This window comes from Bombina bombina, unplaced genomic scaffold, assembly GCF_027579735.1.
Source record: "Bombina bombina isolate aBomBom1 unplaced genomic scaffold, aBomBom1.pri scaffold_1084, whole genome shotgun sequence".
NCBI classification, from domain to species: Eukaryota; Metazoa; Chordata; class Amphibia; order Anura; family Bombinatoridae; genus Bombina; species Bombina bombina.
This window is the reverse complement of record NW_026513063.1, coordinates 16,379-42,157: the sequence shown is the minus strand read 5'-3', so window position 1 is coordinate 42,157 and position 25,779 is coordinate 16,379. Positions and strand designations below refer to the sequence as shown.

The 25,779-nt window shown below is 43.4% G+C and overlaps 1 protein-coding gene across 1 annotated transcript in view; it reads right to left on the bottom strand.

Annotated features, from left to right (window-relative positions):
• The window catches only part of LOC128644686 (mitochondrial potassium channel ATP-binding subunit), a gene marked incomplete at both ends in the record, with an annotated part of 82,658 nt that extends 57,151 nt beyond the window's left edge, over positions 1-25,507 (bottom strand). The window contains 4 exon segments of the mRNA XM_053697199.1: positions 3,907-4,004; positions 6,615-6,700; positions 17,251-17,412; positions 25,402-25,507. Coding sequence (XP_053553174.1) covers positions 3,907-4,004; positions 6,615-6,700; positions 17,251-17,412; positions 25,402-25,507 — 452 coding nt within the window.
• Positions 25,508-25,779: the final 272 nt, after the last annotated feature.

Here is a 25,779-nt window from a genome sequence, read left to right as displayed (position 1 = left end):
TAAGTCAAATCTCATGAGATGACAGTAAGAGTTCATGACCTCAGCACTGCTGATGCTGATTGGCTGCTGTTCATTTCTTCATTTTTTTTATTTTTTTTACCTGCAGCTGGGAGCAGCTGAGTATAACTTTTTACAAAGAACTTGTGAGGTAAAATATCTTCCTTTTTTACATAGAGATGCTCAGGTGATATTTTCCTGTCAGCTTTTTACAGTTGTACTGCATCAGTTTCAAGTGATTTAGCATATCATGTCCCTTTAAGCGTTTTTCCAGAAGTGGCTTCTGATTCAGAGTCCATCTGGGATATCTTGCAATATGTAATAGAAAAAACAACATATAAAGCAAAATTGATCAAATTCCTTAAATGACAGTTTCAGGAATGGGAAAAAAATGCCAGTGAACAAGCTTCTAGCAACCAGTAGCAATAAATAATGAGACTTAAATAATGTGGAGACAACAATGACGCTCAAATTTTTTAGCGCCAAAAAAGCCGCCCACATTATTTGGCGCCTAAATGCTTTTGGCGCCAAAAATGGCGCCACATCCGGCAACGCCGACATTTTTTGGCGCAAAAACGTCAAAAAAATTACGCAACTTCCGGCGACACGTATGACGCCGGAAATGACAAGAAAATTTTTGCGCCAAGAAAGTCCGCGCCAAGAATGACGCAATAAAATGAAGCATTTTCAGCCCCCGCGAGCCTAACAGCCCACAGGAAAAAAAGTCAAATTTTAAGGTAAGAAAAAATTGAATTATTCATATGCATTATCCCAAATATGAAACTGACTGTCTGAAATAAGGAACGTTGAACATCCTGAGTCAAGGCAAATAAATGTTTAAACACATATATTTAGAACTTTATATAAAAGTGCCCAACCATAGCTTAGAGTGTCACAGAAAATAAGACTTACTTACCCCAGGACACTCATCTACATGTAGTAGAAAGCCAAACCAGTACTGAAACGAGAATCAGTAGAGGTAATGGTAAATATAAGAGTATATCGTCGATCTGAAAAGGGAGGTAAGAGATGAATCTCTACGACCGATAACAGAGAACCTATGAAGTAGATCCCGTAGAAGGAGATCACTGCATTCAAATAGGCAATACTCTCCTCACATCCCTCTGACATTCACTGCACGCTGAGAGGAAAACCAGGCTCCAACTTGCTGCGGAGCGCATATCAACGTAGAATCTAGCACAAACTTACTTCACCACCTCCATCGGAGGCAAAGTTTGTAAAACTGAATTGTGGGTGTGGTGAGGGGTGTATTTGTAGGCATTTTAAGGTTTGGGAAACTTTGCCCCTCCTGGTAGGAATGTATATCCCATACGTTACTAGCTCATGGACTCTTGCTAATTACATGAAAGAAATATAGTTTTTGTGAGGGCGATATTTGTGATCCTCTTTGTAATACCAGTGCATATTCGTGCTGGTATTACAAGTTAGGTGACCTAGCGTTCGCATTGCTTCCATAGGCTCCAATGGGAGCCTTGTTCTCATGCCGTTGGTCACGACATGAGAACCTAGTGCAATGAAGGGGGTAAGTCGCACAGCAATAGGCAGCAAATTTAAATATATATATATGTGTGTGTTTATATGTGTATATAGAGCTTGAAAAGAGAAAATCCACGCTTGGGTATGTTGAATAAAAATTCAGTATCTTTATTGGACAATTTTTAAAAACTTGACATAGCCGCCATTAGAAAGGAATGTGAAAAGGGAGCGCAGCATATACAGATTACGTGTTTCGCGAAACTCCCGTACTCATAGCTTATTACACGCATGCTCTTGACTCTTTAAAAACCATTAAAAACCCTTTGATTGGTTCTTGAGCAGCGCTACTTAACCTTCAACACCTGTATTAGACAGAATATTTAACCTTGGGGCACTTTTTGAAAATTAACCCGAGATCTGATCTGGTTAATTTTCAGAGCGCTAATTGCTACCACAAGCTTGCAACAACACATAAAAATATGTGTATATAATTAAAACATGGAAGGGGACTGCACTCTCAGAATGGACTGGGTACACATCCGATGACCCTGCAACACGGTCAGCCCTGGCTGCTCAATAGCACTCTCGGGAAGCTGTACTGTACCCAGAGTCACAGGCAGTTAATCCCAGACAGGTCATGGGATGTGTACACAGTCCATTCTGAGAGTGCAGTCCCCTTCCGTGTTTTGTATATGTCTAGGGTGATTACATAAGTCTGTGAACCCTGACTTGTTCCCAGTTTGTTTGACTGAGAGCTGGTATTTGTATGGTTGTATTAGGGACCCAGGTTTTGGAAGGGACCTTGATGTGGTACCTGGGCTTGTCCCATTTGGCCAGATGCGGTAATTAACTCTTCCAGTTTTGCTTTTAATCTTAGCTGAGAGCTTGTAAGTTAGTGCTGGAATTTATCTGTGTGTTGTATGTATATAAGCAGATACATTCTATATTTATATATTTTTTGCAGTTATTTTATTAAAATTATTAAAAAAATAAAGATGCTACTATCTTTATTTTATTTTTTAAATTAGCACTCCACTTGTAATCTGGCCCTATAGCTGTTAATAGGTGAAAACACTATTGCTGTAAATACATAAAAACACTATCGCTGTAAATACATAAAAACACTATCGCTGTAAATACATAAAAACACTATCGCTGTAAATACATAAAAACCACTATAGCTGTAAATAGGTAAAAACTATAGCTGTAAATACATAAAAAAACACTATAGCTGTAAATACATAAAAACACTTTAGCTGTAAATAGGTAAAAATACATAAAAACACTATAGCTGTAAATACATAAACATACATAAAAACACTATAGCTGTAAATACATGCAACGTGACTTAAAAGGTACGGTCTACTCCAAAATTGTTATTGTTAAGATACAGTAGATAATTCCTTTATTACCCATTCCCCAGTTTTGCATAACCAACATGGTTTATATTAATACACTTTTTACCTCTGTGATTACCTTGTATCTAAGCCTCTGCAGACTGCCCCCCTTAGCTCAGTGCTTTTGACAGACGTGCAGTATAGCCAATCAGTGCTCCACGGGAGTGAGCACAATGTTATCTATATGACACATGTGAATTAGCACTGTCTAACTGTGAAAAACGGTCAAAATGCTCTAAAGGACGCGGTTTTCAACAGTTTAGAAATCAGTTTGAGCCTAACTAGATTTAGCTTATCAAAATTACCACCAAGAGAACAAAGCAAATTTGATGATAAAAGTAAATTTGTTTAAAATTGCTGCCCTATCTTAATCATGAAGGTTTTATTTTAACTACACTGTCCCTTTAATCTCTGCAAATATTTAAAAGAGACTTTTTATATGAGCCAATAATCATTAGCAGGAAGTATTCCTCAGCTGATAAGCATTAGCAGGAAGTACCTCACAGCCAATGAACATTAGCAGGAAGTACCTATCTGAATCATGAAGGTTTTATTTTGACTAGACTGTCCCTTTAATCATTGAAAATATTTAAAAGAGACTTTTTATATGAGCCAATAATCATTAGCAGGAAGTATTCCTCAGCTGATAATCATTAGCAAGAAGTACCTCTCAGCCAATGAGTATTAGCAGGAAGTACCTCTCAGCCAATGAGCATTAGCAGGAAGTACCCATCAGCCAATGAGCATTAGCAGGAAGTACCCATCAGCCAATAAGCATTAGCAGGAAGTACCTCTCAGCCAATAAGCATTAGCAGGAAGAACCTATCAGCCAATAAGCATTAGGAGGAAGTAATTACAAACTCAGGCTGTTTAATTAATTTAAAATGCCATTTTCTCAAGCAAGGACAATTTTTACTGTGTTTAACTGCCGATCTTTCATAAGGAAAATGTTTCAGTACAGTGACTCTTTAAGATACAAGACCATGTGTAAGGACTTGCACCGGTTTATACTTACAGTTCAGGGCCACATTGGACAGCCCCTGGAACACAGCAATCCCCACCCCCAGGATCTCATTCTGCTGACTCGACTTATCAACTTCTGCAGAGTAAAGACTAAATAGGCACAAGACACAAAATGTCAGTATATAGAACTAGCTATTCAACATGCAAAACAAAATAACACAGCAAACTAGCAAAGCTAGCAGTGTTAGAGTCAGCAAGAGGAGCTAGTAGTGTTACAGAGTCAGAAAGAGGAGCAAGCAGTGTTACAGAGTCAGCAAGAGGAGCAAGCAATGTTACAGAGTCAGCAAGAGGAGCTAGTAGTGTTACAGAGTCAGCAAGAGTAACTAGTAGTGTTACAGAGTCAGCAAGAGGAGCTAGTAGTGTTACAGAGTCAGCAAGAGGAGCAAGCAGTGTTACAGAGTCAGCAAGAGGAGCTAGTAGTGTTACAGAGTCAGCAAGAGTAACTAGTAGTGTTACAGAGTCAGCAAGAGGAGCTAGTAGTGTTACAGAGTCAGCAAGAGAAGCGAGCAGTGTTACAGAGTCAGCAAGAGGAGCTAGTAGTGTTACAGAGTCAGCAAGAGTAACTAGTAGTGTTACAGAGTCAGCAAGAGGAGCAAGCAGTGTTACAGAGTCAGCAAGAGGAGCTAGCAGTGTTACAGAGTCAGCAAGAGGAGCAAGCAGTGTTACAGAGTCAGCAAGAGGAGCAAGCAGTGTTACAGAGTCAGCAAGAGGAGCAAGCAGTGTTACAGTCAGCAAGAGGAGCAAGCAGTGTTACAGAGTCAGCAAGAGGAGCTAGTAGTGTTACAGAGTCAGCAAGAGGAGCAAGCAGTGTTACAGTCAGCAAGAGGAGCAAGCAGTGTTACAGAGTCAGCAAGAGGAGCTAGCAGTGTTACAGAGTCAGCAAGAGGAGCTAGTAGTGTTACAGAGTCAGCAAGAGGAGCAAGCAGTGTTACAGTCATCAAGAGGAACTAGTAGTGTTACAGAATCAGCAAGAGGAACTAGTAGTGTTACAGAGTCAGCAAGAGGAACTAGTAGTGTTACAGAGTCAGCAAGAGGAGCCAGTAGTGTTACAGAGTCAGCAAGAGGAACTAGTAGTGTTACAAAGTCAGCAAGAGTAACTAGCAGTGTTACAGAGTCAGCAAGAGGAACTAGTAGTTTTACAGAGCCAGCAAGAGGAGCTAGTATTGTTACAGAGTCAGCAAGAGGAGCAAGCAGTGTTACAGAGTCAGCAAGAGGAGCAAGCAGTGTTACAGAGTCAGCAAGAGGAGCTAGTAGTGTTACAGAGTCAGCAAGAGTAACTAGCAGTGTTACACAGTCAGCAAGAGGAACTAGCAGTGTTACACAGTCAGCAAGAGGAACTAGCAGTGTTACAGAGTCAGCAAGAGGAACTAGTAGTGTTACAGAGTCAGCAAGAGGAACTAGTAGTTTTACAGAGTCAGCAAGAGGAACTAGTAGTGTTACAGAGTCAGCAAGAGGAGCTAGTAGTGTTACAGAGTCAGCAAGAGTAACTAGCAGTGTTACAGAGTCAGCAAGAGGAACTAGCAGTGTTACAGAGTCAGAAAGAGGAACTAGTAGTTTTACAGAGTCAGCAAGAGGAACTAGTAGTTTTACAGAGTCAGCAAGAGGAACTAGTAGTGTTACAGAGTCAGCAAGAGGAGCTAGTAGTGTTACAGAGTCAGCAAGAGGAGCAAGCAGTGTTACAGAGTCAGCAAGAGGAGCTAGTAGTGTTACAGAGTCAGCAAGAGGAGAAAGCAGTGTTACAGAGTCAGCAAGAGGAGCTAGTAGTGTTACAGAGTCAGCAAGAGTAACTAGTAGTGTTACAGAGTCAGCAAGATGAGCAAGCAGTGTTACAGTCAGCAAGAGGAACAAGCAGTGTTACAGAGTCAGCAAGAGGAACTAGTAGTGTTACAGAGTCAGCAAGAGGAGCAAGCAGTGTTACAGAGTCAGCAAGAGAAACTAGTAGTGTTACAGAGTCAGCAAGATGAGCAAGCAGTGTTACAGTCAGCAAGATGAGCAAGCAGTGTTACAGTCAGCAAGAGGAGCTAGTAGTGTTACAGAGTCAGCAAGAGGAACTAGTAGTGTTACAGAGTCAGCAAGAGGAGCAAGCAGTGTTACAGAGTCAGCAAGAGGAGCTAGTAGTGTTACAGAGTCAGTAAGAGGAACTAGTAGTGTTACAGAGTCAGCAAGAGGAGCAAGCAGTGTTACAGAGTCAGCAAGAGGAACTAGTAGTGTTACAGAGTCAGCAAGATGAGCAAGCAGTGTTACAGTCAGCAAGAGGAACTAGTAGTGTTACAGAGTAAGCAAGAGGAACTAGTAGTGTTACAGAGTCAGCAAGAGGAGCAAGCAGTGTTACAGAGTCAGCAAGAGGAACTAGTAGTGTTACAGAGTCAGCAAGAGGAGCAAGCAGTGTAAGAGACACAGAAGGAGAAGAGAGATGTAGATAATTTAGATAGGCTGCAGAGAGACAGCAAGAGGTGTGAGCAAGGGTAACAGAGCAGTGAGGTTGGAAAAGGAGTCCATGTATAAAATTAGCCAACAGAAAATGATGGAAGACTGCGTATAACTACATACGTCTGAAAATGTTTTTGGTTATGTCTATATGCACGTATAAGCTTTCACATAGCAGTGCAAGCCCATATACAGCAGTGGAAACCCACACATGGGAGTGTATGCAAGATGTTTGCTTGTGTCATTAAGTCCATTGCTGTGTGCGATACTCACTCAACCTCTCGACTTTCCATGGCGAATGCTCTGACAGTACGCACATTACCTAAAGCTTCATCCGCCAAACCAGTGGCTCTGGCAACCTGGGGGAACAGGATACAGAATAGGACGCGATGTACAGGAGTGTAAGGTATGGAATAGGAAGCAATGTACAGGAGTGTAAGGTACGGAATAGGAAGCAATGTACAGGAGTGTAAGGTATGGAATAGGAAGCAATGTACAGGAGTGTAAGGTACAGTATAGGAAGTGATGTACAGGAGTGTAAGGTATAGAATAGGAAGTGATGTACAGGAGTGTATGGTACAGTACAGGAAGTGATGTACAGGGTTGTAAGGTACAGTATAGGAAGTGATGTACAGGAGTGTAAGGTACAGAATAGGAAGTGATGTACAGGAGTGTAAGGTACAGTATAGGAAGTGATGTACAGGAGTGTAAGGTACAGTATAGGAAGTGATGTACAGGAGTGTAAGGTACGGAATAGGAAGTTATGTACAGGAGTGTAAGGTACTGAATAGGAAGTGATGTACATGAGTGTAAGGTACAGTAAAGGAAGTGATGTACAGGAGTGTAAGGTACAGAATAGGAAGTGATGTACAGGAGTGTAAGGTACAGTATAGGAAGCGATGTACAGGAGTGTAAGGTACTGAATAGGAAGTGATGTACAGGAGTGTAAGGTACAGTATAGGAAGTGATGTACAGGAGTGTAAGGTACAGTATAGGAAGTGATGTACAGGAGTGTAAGGTACAGTATAGGAAGTGATGTACAGGAGTGTAAGGTACTGAATAGGAAGTGATGTACAGGAGTGTAAGGTACAGTATAGGAAGTGATGTACAGGAGTGTAAGGTACAGTATAGGAAGTAATGTACAGGAGTGTAAGGTACTGAATAGGAAGTGATGTACAGGAGTGTAAGGTACAGTATAGGACGCGATGTACAGGAGTGTAAGGTATGGAATAGGAAGCAATGTACTGGAGTGTAAGGTACGGAATAGGAAGCAATGTACAGGAGTGTAAGGTACTGAATAGGAAGCAATGTACAGGAGTGTAAGGTACGGAATAGGAAGCAATGTACAGGAGTGTAAGGTACTGAATAGGAAGCAATGTACAGGAGTGTAAGGTACGGAATAGGAAGCGATGTACAGGAGTGTAAGGTACAGTATAGAAAGTGATGTACAGGAGTGTAAGGTACGGAATAGGAAGTGATGTACAGGAGTGTAAGGTACGGAATAGGAAGCGATGTACAGGAGTGTAAGGTACAGTATAGGAAGTGATGTACAGGAGTGTAAGGTACTGAATAGGAAGTGATGTACAGGAGTGCAAGGTACAGTATAGGAAGTGATGTACAGGAGTGTAAGGTACAGTATAGGAAGTGATGTACAGGAGTATAAGGTACAGTATAGGAGGTGATGTACAGGAGTGTAAGGTACTGAATAGGAAGTGGTGTACAGGAGTGTAAGGTACAGAATAGGAAGTGATGTACAGGAGTGTAAGGTACAGAATAGAGAGTGGTATACAGGAGTGTAAGGTACAGTAAAGGAAGTGATTTACAGTAAAGGAAGTGATGTACAGGAGTGTAAGGTACTGAATAGGAAGTGATGTACAGGAGTGTAAGGTACTGAATAGGAAGTGATGTACAGGAGTGTAAGGTACAGAATAGAAAGTGATGTACAGGAGTGTAAGGTACAATATAGGAAGTGATGTACAGGAGTGTAAGGTACAGAATAGAAAGTGATGTACAGGAGTGTATGGTACAAAATAGGAAGCAATGTACAGGAGTGTAAGGTACGGAATAGGAAGTGATGTACAGGAGTGTAAGGTACAGTATAGGAAGTGATGTACAGGAGTGTAAGGTACTGAATAGGAAGTTATGTACAGGAGTGTAAGGTACTGAATAGGAAGTGATGTACAGGAGTTTAAGGTACTGAATAGGAAGTGTTATACAGGAGTGTAAGGTACAGAATAGAAAGTGATGTACAGGAGTGTAAGGTACAATATAGGAAGTGATGTACAGGAGTGTATGGTACAAAATAGGAAGCAATGTACAGGAGTGTAAGGTACGGAATAGGAAGTGATGTACAGGAATGTAAGGTACAGTATAGGAAGTGGTGTACAGGAGTGTAAGGTACAGAATAGGAAGTCATGTACAGGAGTGTATGGTACAAAATAGGAAGCAATGTACAGGAGTGTAAGGTACGGAATAGGAAGTGATGTACAGGAATGTAAGGTACAGTATAGGAAGTGGTGTACAGGAGTGTAAGGTACAGAATAGGAAGCGATGTACAGGAGTGTAAGGTACTGAATAGGAAGCGATGTACAGGAGTGTAAGGTACAGAATAGAGAGTGATGTACAGGAGTGTAAGGTACAGTACAGGAAGTGATGTACAGGAGTGTAAGGTACAGTACAGGAAGTGATGTACAGGAGTGTAAGGTACAGAATAGGAAGTCATGTACAGGAGTGTAAGGTACTGAATAGGAAGCGATGTACAGGAGTGTAAGGTACAGAATAGAGAGTGATGTACAGGAGTGTAAGGTACAGTACAGGAAGTGATGTACAGGAGTGTAAGGTACGGAATAGGAAGTGATGTACAGGAGTGTAAGGTACAGTATAGGAAGTGATGTACAGGAGTGTAAGGTACTGAATAGGAAGTTATGTACAGGAGTGTAAGGTACGGAATAGGAAGTGATGTACAGGAGTGTAAGGTACGGAATAGAAAGTGATGTACAGGAGTGTAAGGTACAGTATAGGAAGTTATGTACAGGAGTGTAAGGTACTGAATAGGAAGTGATGTACAGGAGTGTAAGGTACAGTATAGGAAGTTATGTACAGGAGTGTAAGGTACTGAATAGGAAGTGATGTACAGGAGTTTAAGGTACTGAATAGGAAGTGTTATACAGGACTGTAAGGTACAGAATAGAAAGTGATGTACAGGAGTGTAAGGTACAATATAGGAAGTGATGTACAGGAGTGTAAGGTACAGAATAGGAAGTCATGTACAGGAGTGTATGGTACAAAATAGGAAGCAATGTACAGGAGTGTAAGGTACGGAATAGGAAGTGATGTACAGGAGTGTAAGGTACAGTATAGGAAGTTATGTACAGGAGTGTAAGGTACTGAATAGGAAGTGATGTACAGGAGTTTAAGGTACTGAATAGGAAGTGTTATACAGGAGTGTAAGGTACAGAATAGAAAGTGATGTACAGGAGTGTAAGGTACAATATAGGAAGTGATGTACAGGAGTGTAAGGTACAGAATAGGAAGTCATGTACAGGAGTGTATGGTACAAAATAGGAAGCAATGTACAGGAGTGTAAGGTACGGAATAGGAAGTGATGTACAGGAATGTAAGGTACAGTATAGGAAGTGATGTACAGGAGTGTAAGGTACAGTATAGGAAGTGATGTACAGGAGTGTAAGGTACAGTACAGGAAGTGATGTACAGGAGTGTAAGGTACAGTACAGGAAGTGATGTACAGGAGTGTAAGGTACAGAATAGGAAGTGATGTACAGGACTGTAAGGTACTGAATAGGAAGTGATGTACAGGAGTGTAAGGTACAGTACAGGAAGTTATGTACAGGAGTGTAAGGTACAGTAAAGGAAGTGATGTACAGGAGTGTAAGGTACAGAATAGGAAGTGATGTACAGGACTGTAAGGTACTGAATAGGAAGTGATGTACAGGAGTGTAAGGTACAGTATAGGAAGTGATGTACAGGAGTGTAAGGTACAGTATAGGAAGTGATGTACAGGAGTGTAAAGTACTGAATAGGAAGTGATGTACAGGAGTGTAAGGTACAGAATAGGAAGTGATTACAGGAGTGTAAGGTACAGAATAGGAAGTGATTACAGGAGTGTAAAGTACAGAATAGGAAGCGATGTACAGGAGTATAAGGTACAGTATAGGAAGTGATGTACAGGAGTGTAAGGTACTGAATAGGAAGTGATGTACAGGAGTGTAAGGTACTGAATAGGAAGTTATGTACAGGAGTGTAAGGTACTGAATAGGAAGTGATGTACAGGAGTTTAAGGTACTGAATAGGAAGTGTTATACAGGAGTGTAAGGTACAGAATAGAAAGTGATGTACAGGAGTGTAAGGTACAGTACAGGAAGTGATGTACAGGAGTGTAAGGTACAGAATAGGAAGTGATGTACAGGACTGTAATGTACTGAATAGGAAGTGATGTACAGGAGTGTAAGGTACAGTATAGGAAGTGATGTACAGGAGTGTAAGGCACAGTATAGGAAGTGATGTACAGCAATGTAAGGCACAGTATAGGAAGTGATGTACAGGAATGTAAGATACTGAATAGGAAGTGATGTACAGGAGTTTAAGGTACTGAATAGGAAGTGTTATACAGGAGTGTAAGGTACAGTATAGGAAGTGATGTACAAGAGTGTAAGGTACAGTATAGAAAGTGATGTACAGGAGTGTAAGGTACAGTATAGGAAGCGATGTACAGGAGTGTAAGGTACAGTATAGGAAGCGATGTACAGGAGTGTAAGGTACAGTACAGGAAGCGATGTACAGGAGTGTAAGGTACAGTACAGGAAGCGATGTACAGGAGTGTAAGGTACTGAATAGGAAGTGATGTACAGGAGTGTAAGGTACTGAATAGCAAGCGATGTACAGGAGTGTAAGGTACAGTATAGGAAGTGATGTACAGTTGTGGCAAACCTCGCCACTTATGAACTATGCAGGAATTGTTATTTAGGCTAATGGTTAAAATGTATGTTAAACTGTATGTTACTGTTTAAACTCCCTGCTGTTTCAGTTGGGAAACCCCTTGTAGGGGAGACTGTTTTTAAAAAGTGTTTGTTTTTCCGGGTTGAAGAAAAAGTTGTTGTTGACTCCCAAGCTATGTGTCGTCTAGTTCTTGATGGAAAGGGGTTATTATTACAATTACCAAGAGTAGTTATTTGCTTGTCTCTGCCTACCCAAAAGATGATATTACAGATCCTACTGCCTCTCTGCTACAATTACCAAGAGTAGTTACTTGCTTGTCTCTGTCTACCCAAAAGATATTACAGATCCTACTGCCTCTCTGCTACAATTGGTGGCAAGCGACGGGATTCAAACCGCACAGCAAGTCGTAGGACATGTGATGTATATGAACGGACGGTGAATGGGGACAGATTATACCAGACTAAAAAGAGAACTGCATTGAAGGAATTACTGGAGGCGAGAGGAATTATTGCCAGCAATAAAACCAAAGCAAGGCTGATTGCAGAGCTCATGGAGGGAGACTGGGTAGCAGGTACGGCCGTACCCATGGCGAACAACGAAACCGAATTCCAAAAAGAGATGCGGACACGATTGGCTTTTTTTCCCTCTACCCCATTCGGAGGAGCTCCTGACACGGACATCAGCAGACGTACAGGAATACTTGATGGTGACCCGACAAACCACCCCGAGACCCGGAGAGGGGCTACCAGTACACTCCAGTGCTGGTACAGGGAAAGCTAAGATTCCCTACCACGCATTCAAGGATCATACCGACACAGAGGATATCGATGGGTACCTACAGGACTTTGAGCGATTATGCCAACTGCATAATATTAGTACCGCTGACCAAGTTCCCCTACTGGCTGGCAAGTTATCCGGGCGAGCTGCTGAAGCCTACCGCACCATACCAGATGAGGACAGCAGGGACTACCAGAAGGTAAAACAGGCCATCCTGACTAGGTATGCTATTACCTCGGAGGCATACCGACAGCGGTTCCGAGACCTGAAGAAGCTGGAGAAAGATACCCACACCGAGTGGGCACATCGGCTAACCAGGGCCACTAAAGGCTGGTTGCAGGCAGCCCAAGTCACCCAGTTGGAAGACCTTTTACAACTCCTGTTGATGGAGCAATTCTTCCAAGGGGTGTCCACTGAATTGCAAAACTGGCTGAGAGATCGAAAACCGTGCACGGTACATACCGCAGCGACCTTGGCCGACGAATACCAAGACGCTCGGAGAGCTCAACGAACACAGCAACGCTCCAGTATTGGGGTCACCCCAACCCCCACTGCAGCTCCCACACCTCTGCTACCCCATCCTGGAGGGGGAATCCACCCTCCCCGATACCAGACTCGATCAGCTAACCGTTGCGATCTTTGTAACCAACAAGGGCACATTCAGAGAGACTGTCCCAGGAACAAGAACCGATCCACCTGGAACAACCAGAACAACCGGGCAACTGTACACTGCTACCAGAACGAGCCCCGACTACAGACCCAACCCGCAGTCTTCCACGAGGAACCCTTGGGCATCTTACACGAGGTAAACCCAGTACAGGCCACTTTGGACAACCTACAAAGCCACTATATAGAGGGCCTACGTGTCCAAGGGCTGCGTGACTCTGGGGCCACCATAACCTTGCTCCGGCAACATTTAGTTTTCACCAATCAACTCACCGGAGACTGTGTAGCTGTCCGGGTGGCCGGGGGAGCCATTTACAAGATTCCCACGGCCAAAGTACACTAGGATTGGGGAGCAGGGTCGGGGAACGTAGAAGTGGGCCTTATGCAAAATTTGTCTGCAGACATTATTTTGGGCAACGACTTAGGGGAGCTGACTTCAGCGTTTGCACCCCGAACCTCCCCACAAGCAGCACTGCCCGTGGTTACCCGACAACAGGCCCGCACCAACACACTGACTGATCACTCTGAGGCTCAGGTAAGCAATCACCCCCCTAATGTCTCTTGGGCCCCTCCACTAGAGTTTGGTAGCGAAGTGGCCACTGACCCCTCGTTGCAAGTATATAGGGATAAGGTAGACCAAAATCAGGCGGGGTTGGAAGGAGAGAGATACGGTTGGGACAAGGGGTTACTGTAAAGGTATGCAGAGAAGATAGTGGCTGGATCTATTCCCCTGTCCGTTCAGCAGTTAATAGTACCTCAGAGGTATAGACGAGAACTGCTACGGGTTGCCCACGATATTCCGCTGTCAGGCCACCTAGGAGTTAGTCGGACGAAGCACCGCCTAACTCAGAATCTCTTTTGGCCAGGGATCACCAAAGATATTAGGCATTATTGCCATTTGTGTGACACCTGCCAACGAGTAGGGAAAAGAGGAGACCGATATAAGGCAAAGCTACACTCCCTCCCCATAATAGAGGAGCCTTTAGTCGAGTGGCGGTGGACCTCATTGGCCCCCTAGCCAAGCCTAGCCCCTCGGGGAAGAGGTATATACTCACGGTCGTGGATTATGCCACCCGATATCCCGAGGCAGTGGCTCTGGCTAATATTCATGCCGAGACCGTGGCGGGTGCCCTCATCAGAATCTTCTCCCGCATGGGATTTCCCCGGGAGATTATTTCGGACCGGGGCACCCAGTTTACGGCCGAGATTACCCACCAGTTGTGGAGAGCATGTGGGGTGAAACCCATTGTAAATTCCGCTTATCACCCCCAGTCTAATGGGCTCTGTGAACGGTTTAATGGAACACTGAAACAGATGCTCCGCACGTCCAAGGGGTTCTCTCCCTTTGAATTATTATTCGGAAGGAGGGTACGGGGTCCCCTAGACTTAATCCGAGAGCATTGGGAGGGGGAAGTCACTAGTGACGGTACTCCTATCGTACCATACGTGCTGGAGTTTAGGGAGCGCCTGGAGGCCCTGACTCGGACCGTCCGCTCCAACCTTCAGGCAGCTCAAACCCGTCAGCGCCGTTGGTATGATAGGGGCGCCAGGGACCGCAGTTTTCAGACTGGGCAGAAGGTGCTAATCTTAAAACCGGTCAAAAAACTGCAGGCCTCCTGGCAGGGCCCATACAAGGTGGTGGAACATATCTGTGACACCACCTATGTGATCGGCCCATGTACTGGAGCAGGCGGTAGACGCATGCTCCATGTAAGTATGTTGACGCCGTACCATGAATGCACAGAGGAGGTGAATGCTATTTGCGCCCCTGCCGCGGACGACGCAGACAGTTTACCTCTTCCCGACCTCCTAGGAATGAAGAACCGGAACGAAGGTCTGGGAGAGGTACAATTGGGTGAGCGGTTAAGTCCTCGGGAATGAGCTCAAATAGCAGAGCTACTGCAGGAAAAGAGAGACACGTTCTCCAACATGCCTGGATATACCAGACTGGCTACCCATAGGGTAGAAACCCCAGGTCACCTCCCCATGCGTCAACCTCCTTACCGCATACCAGAATCGATGAGAGAACATATGCGGAAGGAGATTGACGAGATGCTACAGTTAGGAGTGATTGAGCACTCGGACAGCCCCTGGGCCTCGCTGGTAGTTCTAGTGCCGAAGCGGGACGGCACAACCCGCTTCTGCGTAGACTACCAGAAACTTAATGATAAAACCGTCTCTGACACCTACCCTATGCCCCGGATAGATGAGCTCCTGGATAAAATGGCTCAAGGCCAGTATCTCACCACCATAGATCTGTGTAAGGGGTACTGGCAGATCCCACTAGCCGAGGATGCCATCCCCAAATCAGCGTTCGTCACCCTGTTTGGCCTGTACCAATTCAAGGTCATGCCATTCGGGATGAAGAACACTCCGGCTACTTTCCAGCGAATGGTAGATCGGCTACTGGATGGGTCCCAAGAGTACGCATGCGCCTATTTAGACGACATAGCTATATTTAGCAGCTCCTGGGACGAGCATTTGAACCATATAGGGGCGATCCTAGATCGCATTAGGGAGGCAGGATTAACCCTTAAGCCTAGCAAGTGTCATATAGGGATGGCGGAGGTCCAGTACCTAGGGCACCGAGTAGGTAGCAGGCAGCAGAAGCCCGAACCGGCCAAGGTAGAGGCCGTAGCCAAGTAGCCCAATCCCTATACCAAGACCCAAGTGCTAGCCTTTCTAGGTACCGCAGGCTATTATAGGAAGTTCGTACCTAATTATAGTACCCTAGCCAAACCCCTCACCGACCTCACCCGTAAAAACCTTCCTAAGATTGTTACCTGGAGCCCAGAGTGTGAACAAGCATTCCAAGAACTGAAAAACGCTTTCGTAAATGCCCCTATCCTTGCTGCCCCGGATCCAACTAAACGCTTTCTCGTCCATACAGACGCTTCTATGTTTGGATTGGGAGCTGTGTTGAGCCAAGTCGGGGCTGATGGCGGCGAGCATCCTGTGGCCTACCTAAGCAGGAAAGTGTTACCCCGAGAAGTTAGCTACGCCGCCATTGAAAAGGAATGCCTGGCCGTGGTGTGGGCCCTCAAGAAACTTCAGCCATATCTATATGGACAACAATTTTCCCTGCTCACAGATCACAACCCGTTGGTGTGGCTGAACAGGGTATCCTGAGACAATGCCCGGCTGTTGCGCTGGAGTTTGGCGCTGCAGCCATTTGACTTAACAATCCATTACCGACCTGGGAAGCAAAACAGCAACGCCGACGGGTTGTCCAGACAAACTGAACTTTTACATTGATCTGTGAACACTCCTCCTGACCTCCCCAAGCCAATCCGTTGGGATCAGACTGGGTATGCCGGTTTGGTTCTGGGGGAGCATTGTGGCAAACCTCGCCACTTATGAACTATGCAGGAATTGTTATTTAGGCTAATGGTTAAAATGTATGTTACTGTTTAAACTCCCTGCTGTTTCAGTTGGGAAACCCCTTGTAGGGGAGACTGTTTTTAAAAAGTGTTTGTTTTTCCGGTTGAAGAAAAAGTTGTTGTTGACTCCCAAGCTATGTATCGTCTAGTTCTTGGTGGAAAGGGGTTATTATTACAATTACCAAGAGTAGTTATTTGCTTGTCTCTGCTTACCAAAAAGATATTACAGATCCTACTGCCTCTCTGCTACAATTACCAAGAGTAGTTACTTGCTTGTCTCTGCCTACCCAAAAGATATTACAGATCCTACTGCCTCTCTGCTACACAGGAGTGTAAGGTACAGTATAGGAATTGATGTACAGGAGTGTAAGGTACAGTAAAGGAAGTGATGTACAGGAATGTCTCAGCATTAGATTGTCTGTACTGTGTGTAATCTCCTGCTCTGTGTCTCACACCTAGACTAGATATACAGACACATAACAGCAGGAGGTCTCAGCATTAGATTGTCTGTGCTGTGTGTAATCTCCTGCTCTGTGTCTCACACCTAGACTAGATATACAGACACATAACAGCAGGAGGTCTCAGCATTAGATTGTCTGTGCTGTGTGTAATCTCCTGCTCTGTGTCTCACACCTAGACTAGATATACAGACACATAACAGCAGGAGGTCTCAGCATTAGATTGCCTGTGCTGTGTATAATCTCCTGCTCTGTGTCTCACACCTAGACTAGATATACAGACACATAACAGAACAGGAAGTGATGTGCAGAAGTTTAGGGTATTGAACAGGAAGTGATGTGCAGAAGTTTAAGCCACGGAACAGGACGTGATGTGCAGAAGTTTAAGCCACGGAACAGGACGTGATGTGCAGAAGTTTAAGCCACGGAACAGGAAGTGATGTGCAGAAGTTTAAGCCACGGAACAGGAAGTGATGTGCAGAAGTTTAAGCCACGGAACAGGAAGTGATGTGCAGAAGTTTAAGCCACTGAACAGGAAGTGATGTGCAGAAGTTTAAGCTATTGAACAGGAAGTGATGTGTGGAAGAGTAAGATGTGTTTATTATGTGTACCAGATTAATAAGCAGCTTCCCTGTATGACAGATTAGGACCACACATGTAGCTGTCACTTACCTGCTCCTGGGCATTACGGGACAGTCTGCGCAGGAAGGAACCTATTAGGGCCCCAGCACCCACTAGCACTGGCATCACTACCAACAGGAGCCCTGTCAGCTTGGGGGAGATGTAATAAAGCGACACAAAACAGCCAACTGTCTGTGTGAGATTTCTGAGACCCTGAATAAAGGGGCGATACAATACAATGAGACCCTGGGCTGTGTCCGATATGGTTTAAGGTGAACAAATACACAAAATATGACGGTTGGAATAAATGATGGGTAAGGTGCACATACCTGCTAGATACATATGTATATAAATAGTGTGTATATGTGTACATACCTGCTAGGTACAGGTGTATATAAATAGTGTGTATATGTGTACATACCTGCTAGGTACAGGTGTATATAAATAGTGTATATATGTGTACAGACCTGCTAGGTACATGTGTATATAAATAGTGTGTATATGTGTACAGACCTGCTAGGTACATGTGTGTATATAAATAGTGTGTATATGTGTACAGACCTGCTAGGTACATGTGTATATAAATAGTGTGTATATGTGTACAGACCTGCTAGGTACATGTGTATATAAATAGTGTGTATATGTGTACAGACCTGCTAGGTACATGTGTATATAAATAGTGTGTATATATGTACAGACCTGCTAGGTACATGTGTATATAAATAGTGTGTATATGTGTACAGACCTGCTAGGTACAGGTGTATATAAATAGTGTGTATATGTGTACAGACCTGCTAGGTACATGTGTATATAAATAGTGTGTATATGTGTACAGACCTGCTAGGTACATGTGTATATAAATAGTGTGTATATGTGTACAGACCTGCTAGGTACATGTGTGTATATAAATAGTGTGTATATGTGTACAGACCTGCTAGGTACATGTGTGTATATAAATAGTGTGTATATATATGTACAGACCTGCTAGGTACATGTGTATATAAATAGTGTGTATATGTGTACAGATCTGCTAGGTACATGTGTATATAAATAGTGTGTATATGTGTACAGACCTGCTAGGTACATGTGTATATAAATAGTGTGTATATGTGTATAGACCTGCTAGGTACATGTGTATATAAATAGTGTGTATATGCGTACAGACCTGCTAGGTACACGTGTATATAAATAGTGTGTATATATGTACAGACCTGCTAGGTACATGTGTATATAAATAGTGTGTATATGTGTACAGACCTGCTAGGTACATGTGTGTATATAAATAGTGTGTATATGTGTACAGACCTGCTAGTTACAGGTGTATATAAATAGTGTGTATATGTGTACAGACCTGCTAGTTACAGGTGTATATAAATAGTGTGTATATGTGTACAGACCTGCTAGGTACAGGTGTATATAAATAGTGTGTATATGTGTACAGACCTGCTAGGTACAGGTGTATATAAATAGTGTGTATATGTGTACATACCTGCTAGGTACAGGTGTATATAAATAGTGTGTATATGTGTACATACCTGCTAGGTACAGGTGTATATAAATAGTGTGTATATATGTACAGATCTGCTAGGTACAGCTGTGTATAAATAGTGTGTATATGAGAACAGACCTGCTAGGTACAGGTGTATATAAATAGTGTGTATATGTGTACAGACCTGCTAGGTACAGCTGTGTATAAATAGTGTGTATATGTGTACAGACCTGTTAGGTACAGGTGTATATAAAACAGAATTTATGCTTACCTGATAAATTACTTTCTCCAACGGTGTGTCCGGTCCACGGCGTCATCCTTACTTGTGGGATATTCTCTTCCCCAACAGGAAATGGCAAAGAGCCCAGCAAAGCTGGTCACATGATCCCTCCTAGGCTCCGCCTACCCCAGTCATTCGACCGACGTACAGGAGGAAATATGCATAGGAGAAACCATATGATACCGTGGTGACTGTAGTTAGAGAAAATAATTCATCAGACCTGATTAAAAAAACCAGGGCGGGCCGTGGACCGGACACACCGTTGGAGAAAGTAATTTATCAGGTAAGCATAAATTCTGTTTTCTCCAACATAGGTGTGTCCGGTCCACGGCGTCATCCTTACTTGTGGGAACCAATACCAAAGCTTTAGGACACGGATGAAGGGAGGGAGCAAATCAGGTCACCTAAATGGAAGGCACCACGGCTTGCAAAACCTTTCTCCCAAAAATAGCCTCTGAAGAAGCAAAAGTATCAAATTTGTAAAATTTGGCAAAAGTGTGCAGTGAAGACCAAGTCGCTGCCTTACATATCTGGTCAACAGAAGCCTCGTTCTTGAAGGCCCATGTGGAAGCCACAGCCCTAGTAGAATGAGCTGTGATTCTTTCAGGAGGCTGCCGTCCGGCAGTCTCATAAGCCAATCGGATAATGCTTTTAAGCCAAAAAGAAAGAGAGGTAGAAGTTGCCTTTTGACCTCTCCTTTTACCACAATAAACAACAAACAAAGAAGATGTTTGTCTGAAATCTTTAGTGGCCTCTAAATAGAATTTTAGAGCACGGACTACGTCCAAATTGTGTAACAAACGTTCCTTCTTTGAAACTGGATTCGGACACAAAGAAGGTACAACTATCTCCTGGTTAATATTCTTGTTGGAAACAACTTTCGGAAGAAAACCAGGCTTAGTACGCAAAACCACCTTATCCGCATGGAACACCAGATAGAGCGGAGAACACTGCAGAGCAGATAACTCAGAAACTCTTCTAGCAGAAGAAATTGCAACCAAAAACAAAACTTTCCAAGATAATAACTTAATATCTACGGAATGTAAGGGTTCAAACAGAACCCCTTGAAGAACTGAAAGAACTAGATTAAGACTCCAGGGAGGAGTCAAAGGTCTGTAAACAGGCTTGATTCTAACCAGAGCCTGAACAAACGCTTGAACGTCTGGCACAGCTGCCAGCCTTTTGTGAAGTAAAACAGATAACGCAGAGATCTGTCCCTTCAGAGAACTTGCAGATAATCCTTTCTCCAAACCTTCTTGTAGAAAGGATAGAATCTTAGGAATTTTTATCTTGTTCCATGGGAATCCTTTAGATTCACACCAACAGATATATTTTTTCCATATCTTATGGTAAATTTTTCTAGTTACAGGCTTTCTAGCCTGAATCAGAGTATCTATTACAGAATCTGAAAACCCACGCTTTGATAAAATCAAGCGTTCAATCTCCAAGCAGTTGGAGGGAAACCAGATTCGGATGTTCGAATGGACCTTGAACAAGAAGGTCCTGTCTCAAAGGTAGCTTCCATGGTGGAGCCGATGACATATTCACCAGGTCTGCATACCAAGTCTGCGTGGCCACGCAGGAGCTATCAAGATCACCGAAGCCCTCTCCTGATTGATCCTGGCTACCAGCCTGGGAATGAGAGGAAACGGTGGGAATACATAAGCTAGGTTGAAGGTCCAAGGTGCTACTAGTGCATCTACTAGAGTCGCCTTGGGATCCCTGGATCTGGACCCGTAACAAGGAACCTTGAAGTTCTGACGAGAGGCCATCAGATCCATGTCTGGAATGCCCCATAATCGAGTTATTTGGGCAAAGATTTCCGGATGGAGTTCCCACTCCCCCGGATGGAATGTCTGACGACTCAGAAAATCCGCTTCCCAATTTTCCACTCCTGGGATGTGGATTGCAGACAAGTGGCAGGAGTGATCCTCCGCCCATTGAATTATCTTGGTCACTTCCTCCATCGCCAGGGAACTCCTTGTTCCCCCCTGATGGTTGATATATGCAACTGTCGTCATGTTGTCTGATTGAAACCTTATGAATTTGGCCTTTGCTAGATGAGGCCAAGCTTTGAGAGCATTGAATATCGCTCTCAGTTCCAGAATGTTTATCGGGAGAAGAGATTCTTCCCGAGACCATAGACCCTGAGCTTTCAGGGGTTCCCAGACCGCGCCCCAGCCCACCAGACTGGCGTCGGTCGTGACAATGACCCACTCTGGTCTGCGGAAGCTCATTCCCTGTGACAGGTTGTCCAGGATCAGCCACCAACGGAGTGAATCTCTGGTCCTTTGATCTACTTGAATCGTCGGAGACAAGTCTGTATAATCCCCATTCCACTGTCTGAGCATGCACAGTTGTAATGGTCTTAGATGAATTCGTGCAAAAGGAACTATGTCCATTGCTGCAACCATCAATCCTATTACTTCCATGCACTGCGCTATGGAAGGACGAAGAACAGAATGAAGTACTTGACAAGAGCTTAGAAGTTTTGATTTTCTGACCTCTGTCAGAAAAATCCTCATTTCTAAGGAGTCTATTATTGTTCCCAAGAAGGGAACTCTTGTTGACGGGGAAAGAGAACATTTTTCTATGTTCACTTTCCATCCGTGAGATCTGAGAAAGGCTAGGACGATGTCCGTATGAGCCTTTGCTTTTGACAGAGACGACGCTTGAATCAGGATGTCGTCCAAGTACGGTACTACTGCAATGCCCCTTGGTCTTAGAACCGCTAGAAGGGACCCTAGTACCTTTGTGAAAATTCTCGGAGCAGTGGCTAATCCGAATGGAAGTGCCACAAACTGGTAATGCTTGTCCAGAAAAGCGAACCTTAGGAACTGATGATGTTCCTTGTGGATAGGAATATGTAGGTACGCATCCTTTAAATCCACCGTGGTCATAAATTGACCTTCCTGGATGGTAGGAAGGATCGTTCGAATGGTTTCCATTTTGAACGATGGAACCCTGAGAAATTTGTTTAGGATCTTGAGATCTAAAATTGGTCTGAATGTTCCCTCTTTTTTGGGAACTATGAACAGGTTGGAGTAAAACCCCATCCCTTGTTCTCCTATTGGAACTGGATGAATTACTCCCATCTTTAACAGGTCTTCTACACAATGTAAGAATGCCTGTCTTTTTATTTGGTTTGAAGACAATTGAGACCTGTGGAACCTTCCCCTTGGGGGTAGTTCCTTGAATTCCAGGAGATAACCTTGAGAAACTATTTCTAGTGCCCAAGGATCCTGAACATCTCTTGCCCAGGCCTGAGCAAAGAGAGAAAGTCTGCCCCCCACCAGATCCGGTCCCGGATCGGGGGCCATCCCTTCATGCTGTTTTGGTAGCAGTGGCAGGCTTCTTGGCCTGCTTACCCTTGTTCCAGCCTTGCATCGGTCTCCAGGCTGGTTTGGGTTGAGAAGTATTACCCTCTTGCTTAGAGGATGTAGAAGTAGAGGCTGGTCCGTTTCTGCGAAAGGGACGAAAATTAGGCTTATTTCTAGCCTTAAAAGACCTATCCTGAGGAAGGGCGTGGCCCTTTCCCCCGGTGATGTCTGAAATAATCTCTTTCAAATCAGGACCAAACAGTGTTTTAACCTTGAAAGGGATGTTAAGCAATTTTGTCTTGGAAGACACATCCGCTGACCAAGACTTTAGCCAAAGCGCTCTGCGCGCCACGATAGCAAACCCTGAATTTTTCGCCGCTAATCTAGCTAATTGCAAAGCGGCATCTAGAATAAAAGAGTTAGCCAATTTAAGTGCTTGAACTCTGTCCATAACCTCCTCATACGAAGAGTCTTTATTGAGCGACTTTTCTAGTTCTTCGAACCAGAAACACGCTGCCGTAGTGACAGGAACAATGCATGAAATTGGTTGTAGAAGGTAACCTTGCTGAACAAACATCTTTTTAAGCAAACCCTCTAATTTTTTATCCATAGGATCTTTGAAAGCACAACTATATTCTATGGGAATAGTAGTGCGTTTGTTTAGAGTAGAGACCGCCCCCTCGACCTTAGGGACTGTCTGCCATAAGTCCTTTCTGGGGTCGACTATAGGAAATAATTTCTTAAATATAGGGGGAGGAACAAAAGGTATGCCGGGCCTTTCCCATTCCTTATTTACTATGTCCGCCACCCGCTTGGGTATAGGAAAAGCATCGGAGGGCACCGGAACCTCTAGGAACTTGTCCATCTTACATAATTTCTCTGGAATGACCAAATTGTCACAATCATCCAGAGTAGATAATACCTCCTTAAGCAGTGCGCGGAGATGTTCTAATTTAAATTTAAATGTTACAACATCAGGTTCAGCTTGTTGAGAAATTTTTCCTGAATCTGAAATTTCTCCCTCAGACAAAACCTCCCTCCTGGCCCCTTCAGATTGGTGTGAGGGTATGTCAGAAACATTATCATCAGCGTCCTCTTGCTCTTCAGTGTTTAAAACAGAGCAATCGCGCTTTCTCTGATAAGTAGGCATTTTAGATAAAATATTTGCAATAGAATTATCCATAACAGCCGTTAATTGTTGCATGGTAATAAGTATTGGCGCACTAGATGTACTAGGGGCCTCTTGTGTGGGCAAAACTGGTGTAGACACAGAAGGGGATGATGCAGTACCATGCTTACTCCCCTCATCTGAAGAATCATCTTGGGCAATATTATTATCTGTGGCATCATTGTCCCTACTTTGTTTGGACACTATGTCACAATTATCACATATATTTAAATGGGGAGACACATTGGCTTTCATACATATAGAACATCGCTTATCTGATGGTTCAGACATGTTAAACAGGCTTAAACTTGTCAACAAAGCACAAAAAACGTTTTAAAATAAAACCGTTACTGTCACTTTAAATTTGAAACAGAACACACTTTATTACTGAATATGCGAAAAAGCATGAAGCAATTGTTCAAAAAAATTTCACCACAGTGTCTTAAAGCCTTAAAAGTATTGCACACCAAATTTGAAAGCTTTAACCCTTAAAATAACGGAACCGGAGCCGTTTTTACATTTAACCCCTATACAGTCCCAGGTATCTGCTTTGCTGAGACCCAACCAAGCCCAGAGGGGAATACGATACCAAATGACGCCTTCTATAAGCTTTTTCAGTGGTTCTTAGCTCCTCACACATGCATCTGCATGCCTTGCTTTCCAAAAACAACTGCGCATTAGTGGCGCGAAAATGAGGCTCTGCCTAAGACTAGAGAAGGCCCCCATCTGAAAAAGGTGTCCATACAGTGCCTGCCGTTTTTTAACAACAATCCCCAAGATTATAATAACTATAAAGAGTTATAATCTGCCAAATATGCTTGCAAAGTAATCGTTTTAGCCCAGAAAAATGTCTACCAGTTTTTTAAGCCCTTATAAAGCCCTTTATTCTTTTACTTAATCTAAGAAAATGGCTTACCGGTCCCCATAGGGAAAAATGACAGCCTTCCAGCATTACAAAGTCTTGTTAGAAATGTGGCCAGTCATACCTCAGGCAGAAAAGTCTGCCAACTGCTTCCCCCAACTGAAGTTACTTCATCTCAACAGTCCTGTGTGGAAACAGCAATCGATTTTAGTAACGTTTGCTAAAATCATCTTCCTCTTACAAACAGAAATCTTCTTCTCTTTTCTGTTTCAGAGTAAATAGTACATACCAGCACTATTTTAAAATAACAAACACTTGATTGAAGAATAAAAACTACATTTAAACACCAAAAAACTCTTAGCCATCTCCGTGAGAATGACTGGGGTAGGCGGAGCCTAGGAGGGATCATGTGACCAGCTTTGCTGGGCTCTTTGCCATTTCCTGTTGGGGAAGAGAATATCCCACAAGTAAGGATGACGCCGTGGACCGGACACACCTATGTTGGAGAAATAGTGTGTATATGTGTACAAACCTGCTAGGTACAGCTGTGTATAAATAGTGTGTATATGTGTACAGACCTACTAGGTACAGGTGTATATAAATAGTGTGTATATGTGTACAGACCTGCTAGGTACAGGTGTATATAAATAGTGTGTATATGTGTACAGACCTGCTAGATACCTACCATACAGGTGTATATAAATAGTGTGTATATGTGTACAGACCTGCTAGGTACATGTGTGTATATAAATAGTGTGTATATGTGTACAGATCTGCTAGGTACAGGTGTATATAAATAGTGTGTATATGTGTACAGACCTGCTAGTTACAGGTGTATATAAATAGTGTGTATATGTGTACAGACCTGCTAGGTACCTACCATACAGGTGTATATAAATAGTGTGTATATGTGTACAGACCTGCTAGGTACATGTGTGTATATAAATAGTGTGTATATGTGTACAGATCTGCTAGGTACAGGTGTATATAAATAGTGTGTATATGTGTACAGACCTGCTAATTACACGTCTAGGGAGGAGCATATTGGGGGCATGCAAGTTAAGTGGTACGGCAGTGACTCACCTGAGAGATGACCTGTTTGAAGGAGGATTTAAACTCCTGGACATCGGAGGTGAGTCTGTTTACCAACAGTCCTGTCTTGTGGGCATCAAAGAAAGCAACGTCCTGTCTGAAGGGACAATGAGCGCGGTGTTAAAGGTCACAGGGAAGTGGGTAGATATAGACCAGAGCTGCAATATGTCATGTGATGTGCTGGCGTGTCTAAACCTGGGGACGAGTGACAGCTGCTGTGCAATTCTAAAGCTCTCTTAATTAAAGGGACAGTCTACACCAGAATTTTTATTGTTTTAAAAGATAGATAATCCCTTTATTACCCATTTCCCAGTTTTGCATAACCAACACAGTTATTATAATATACTTTTAACCTCTGTGATTATCTTG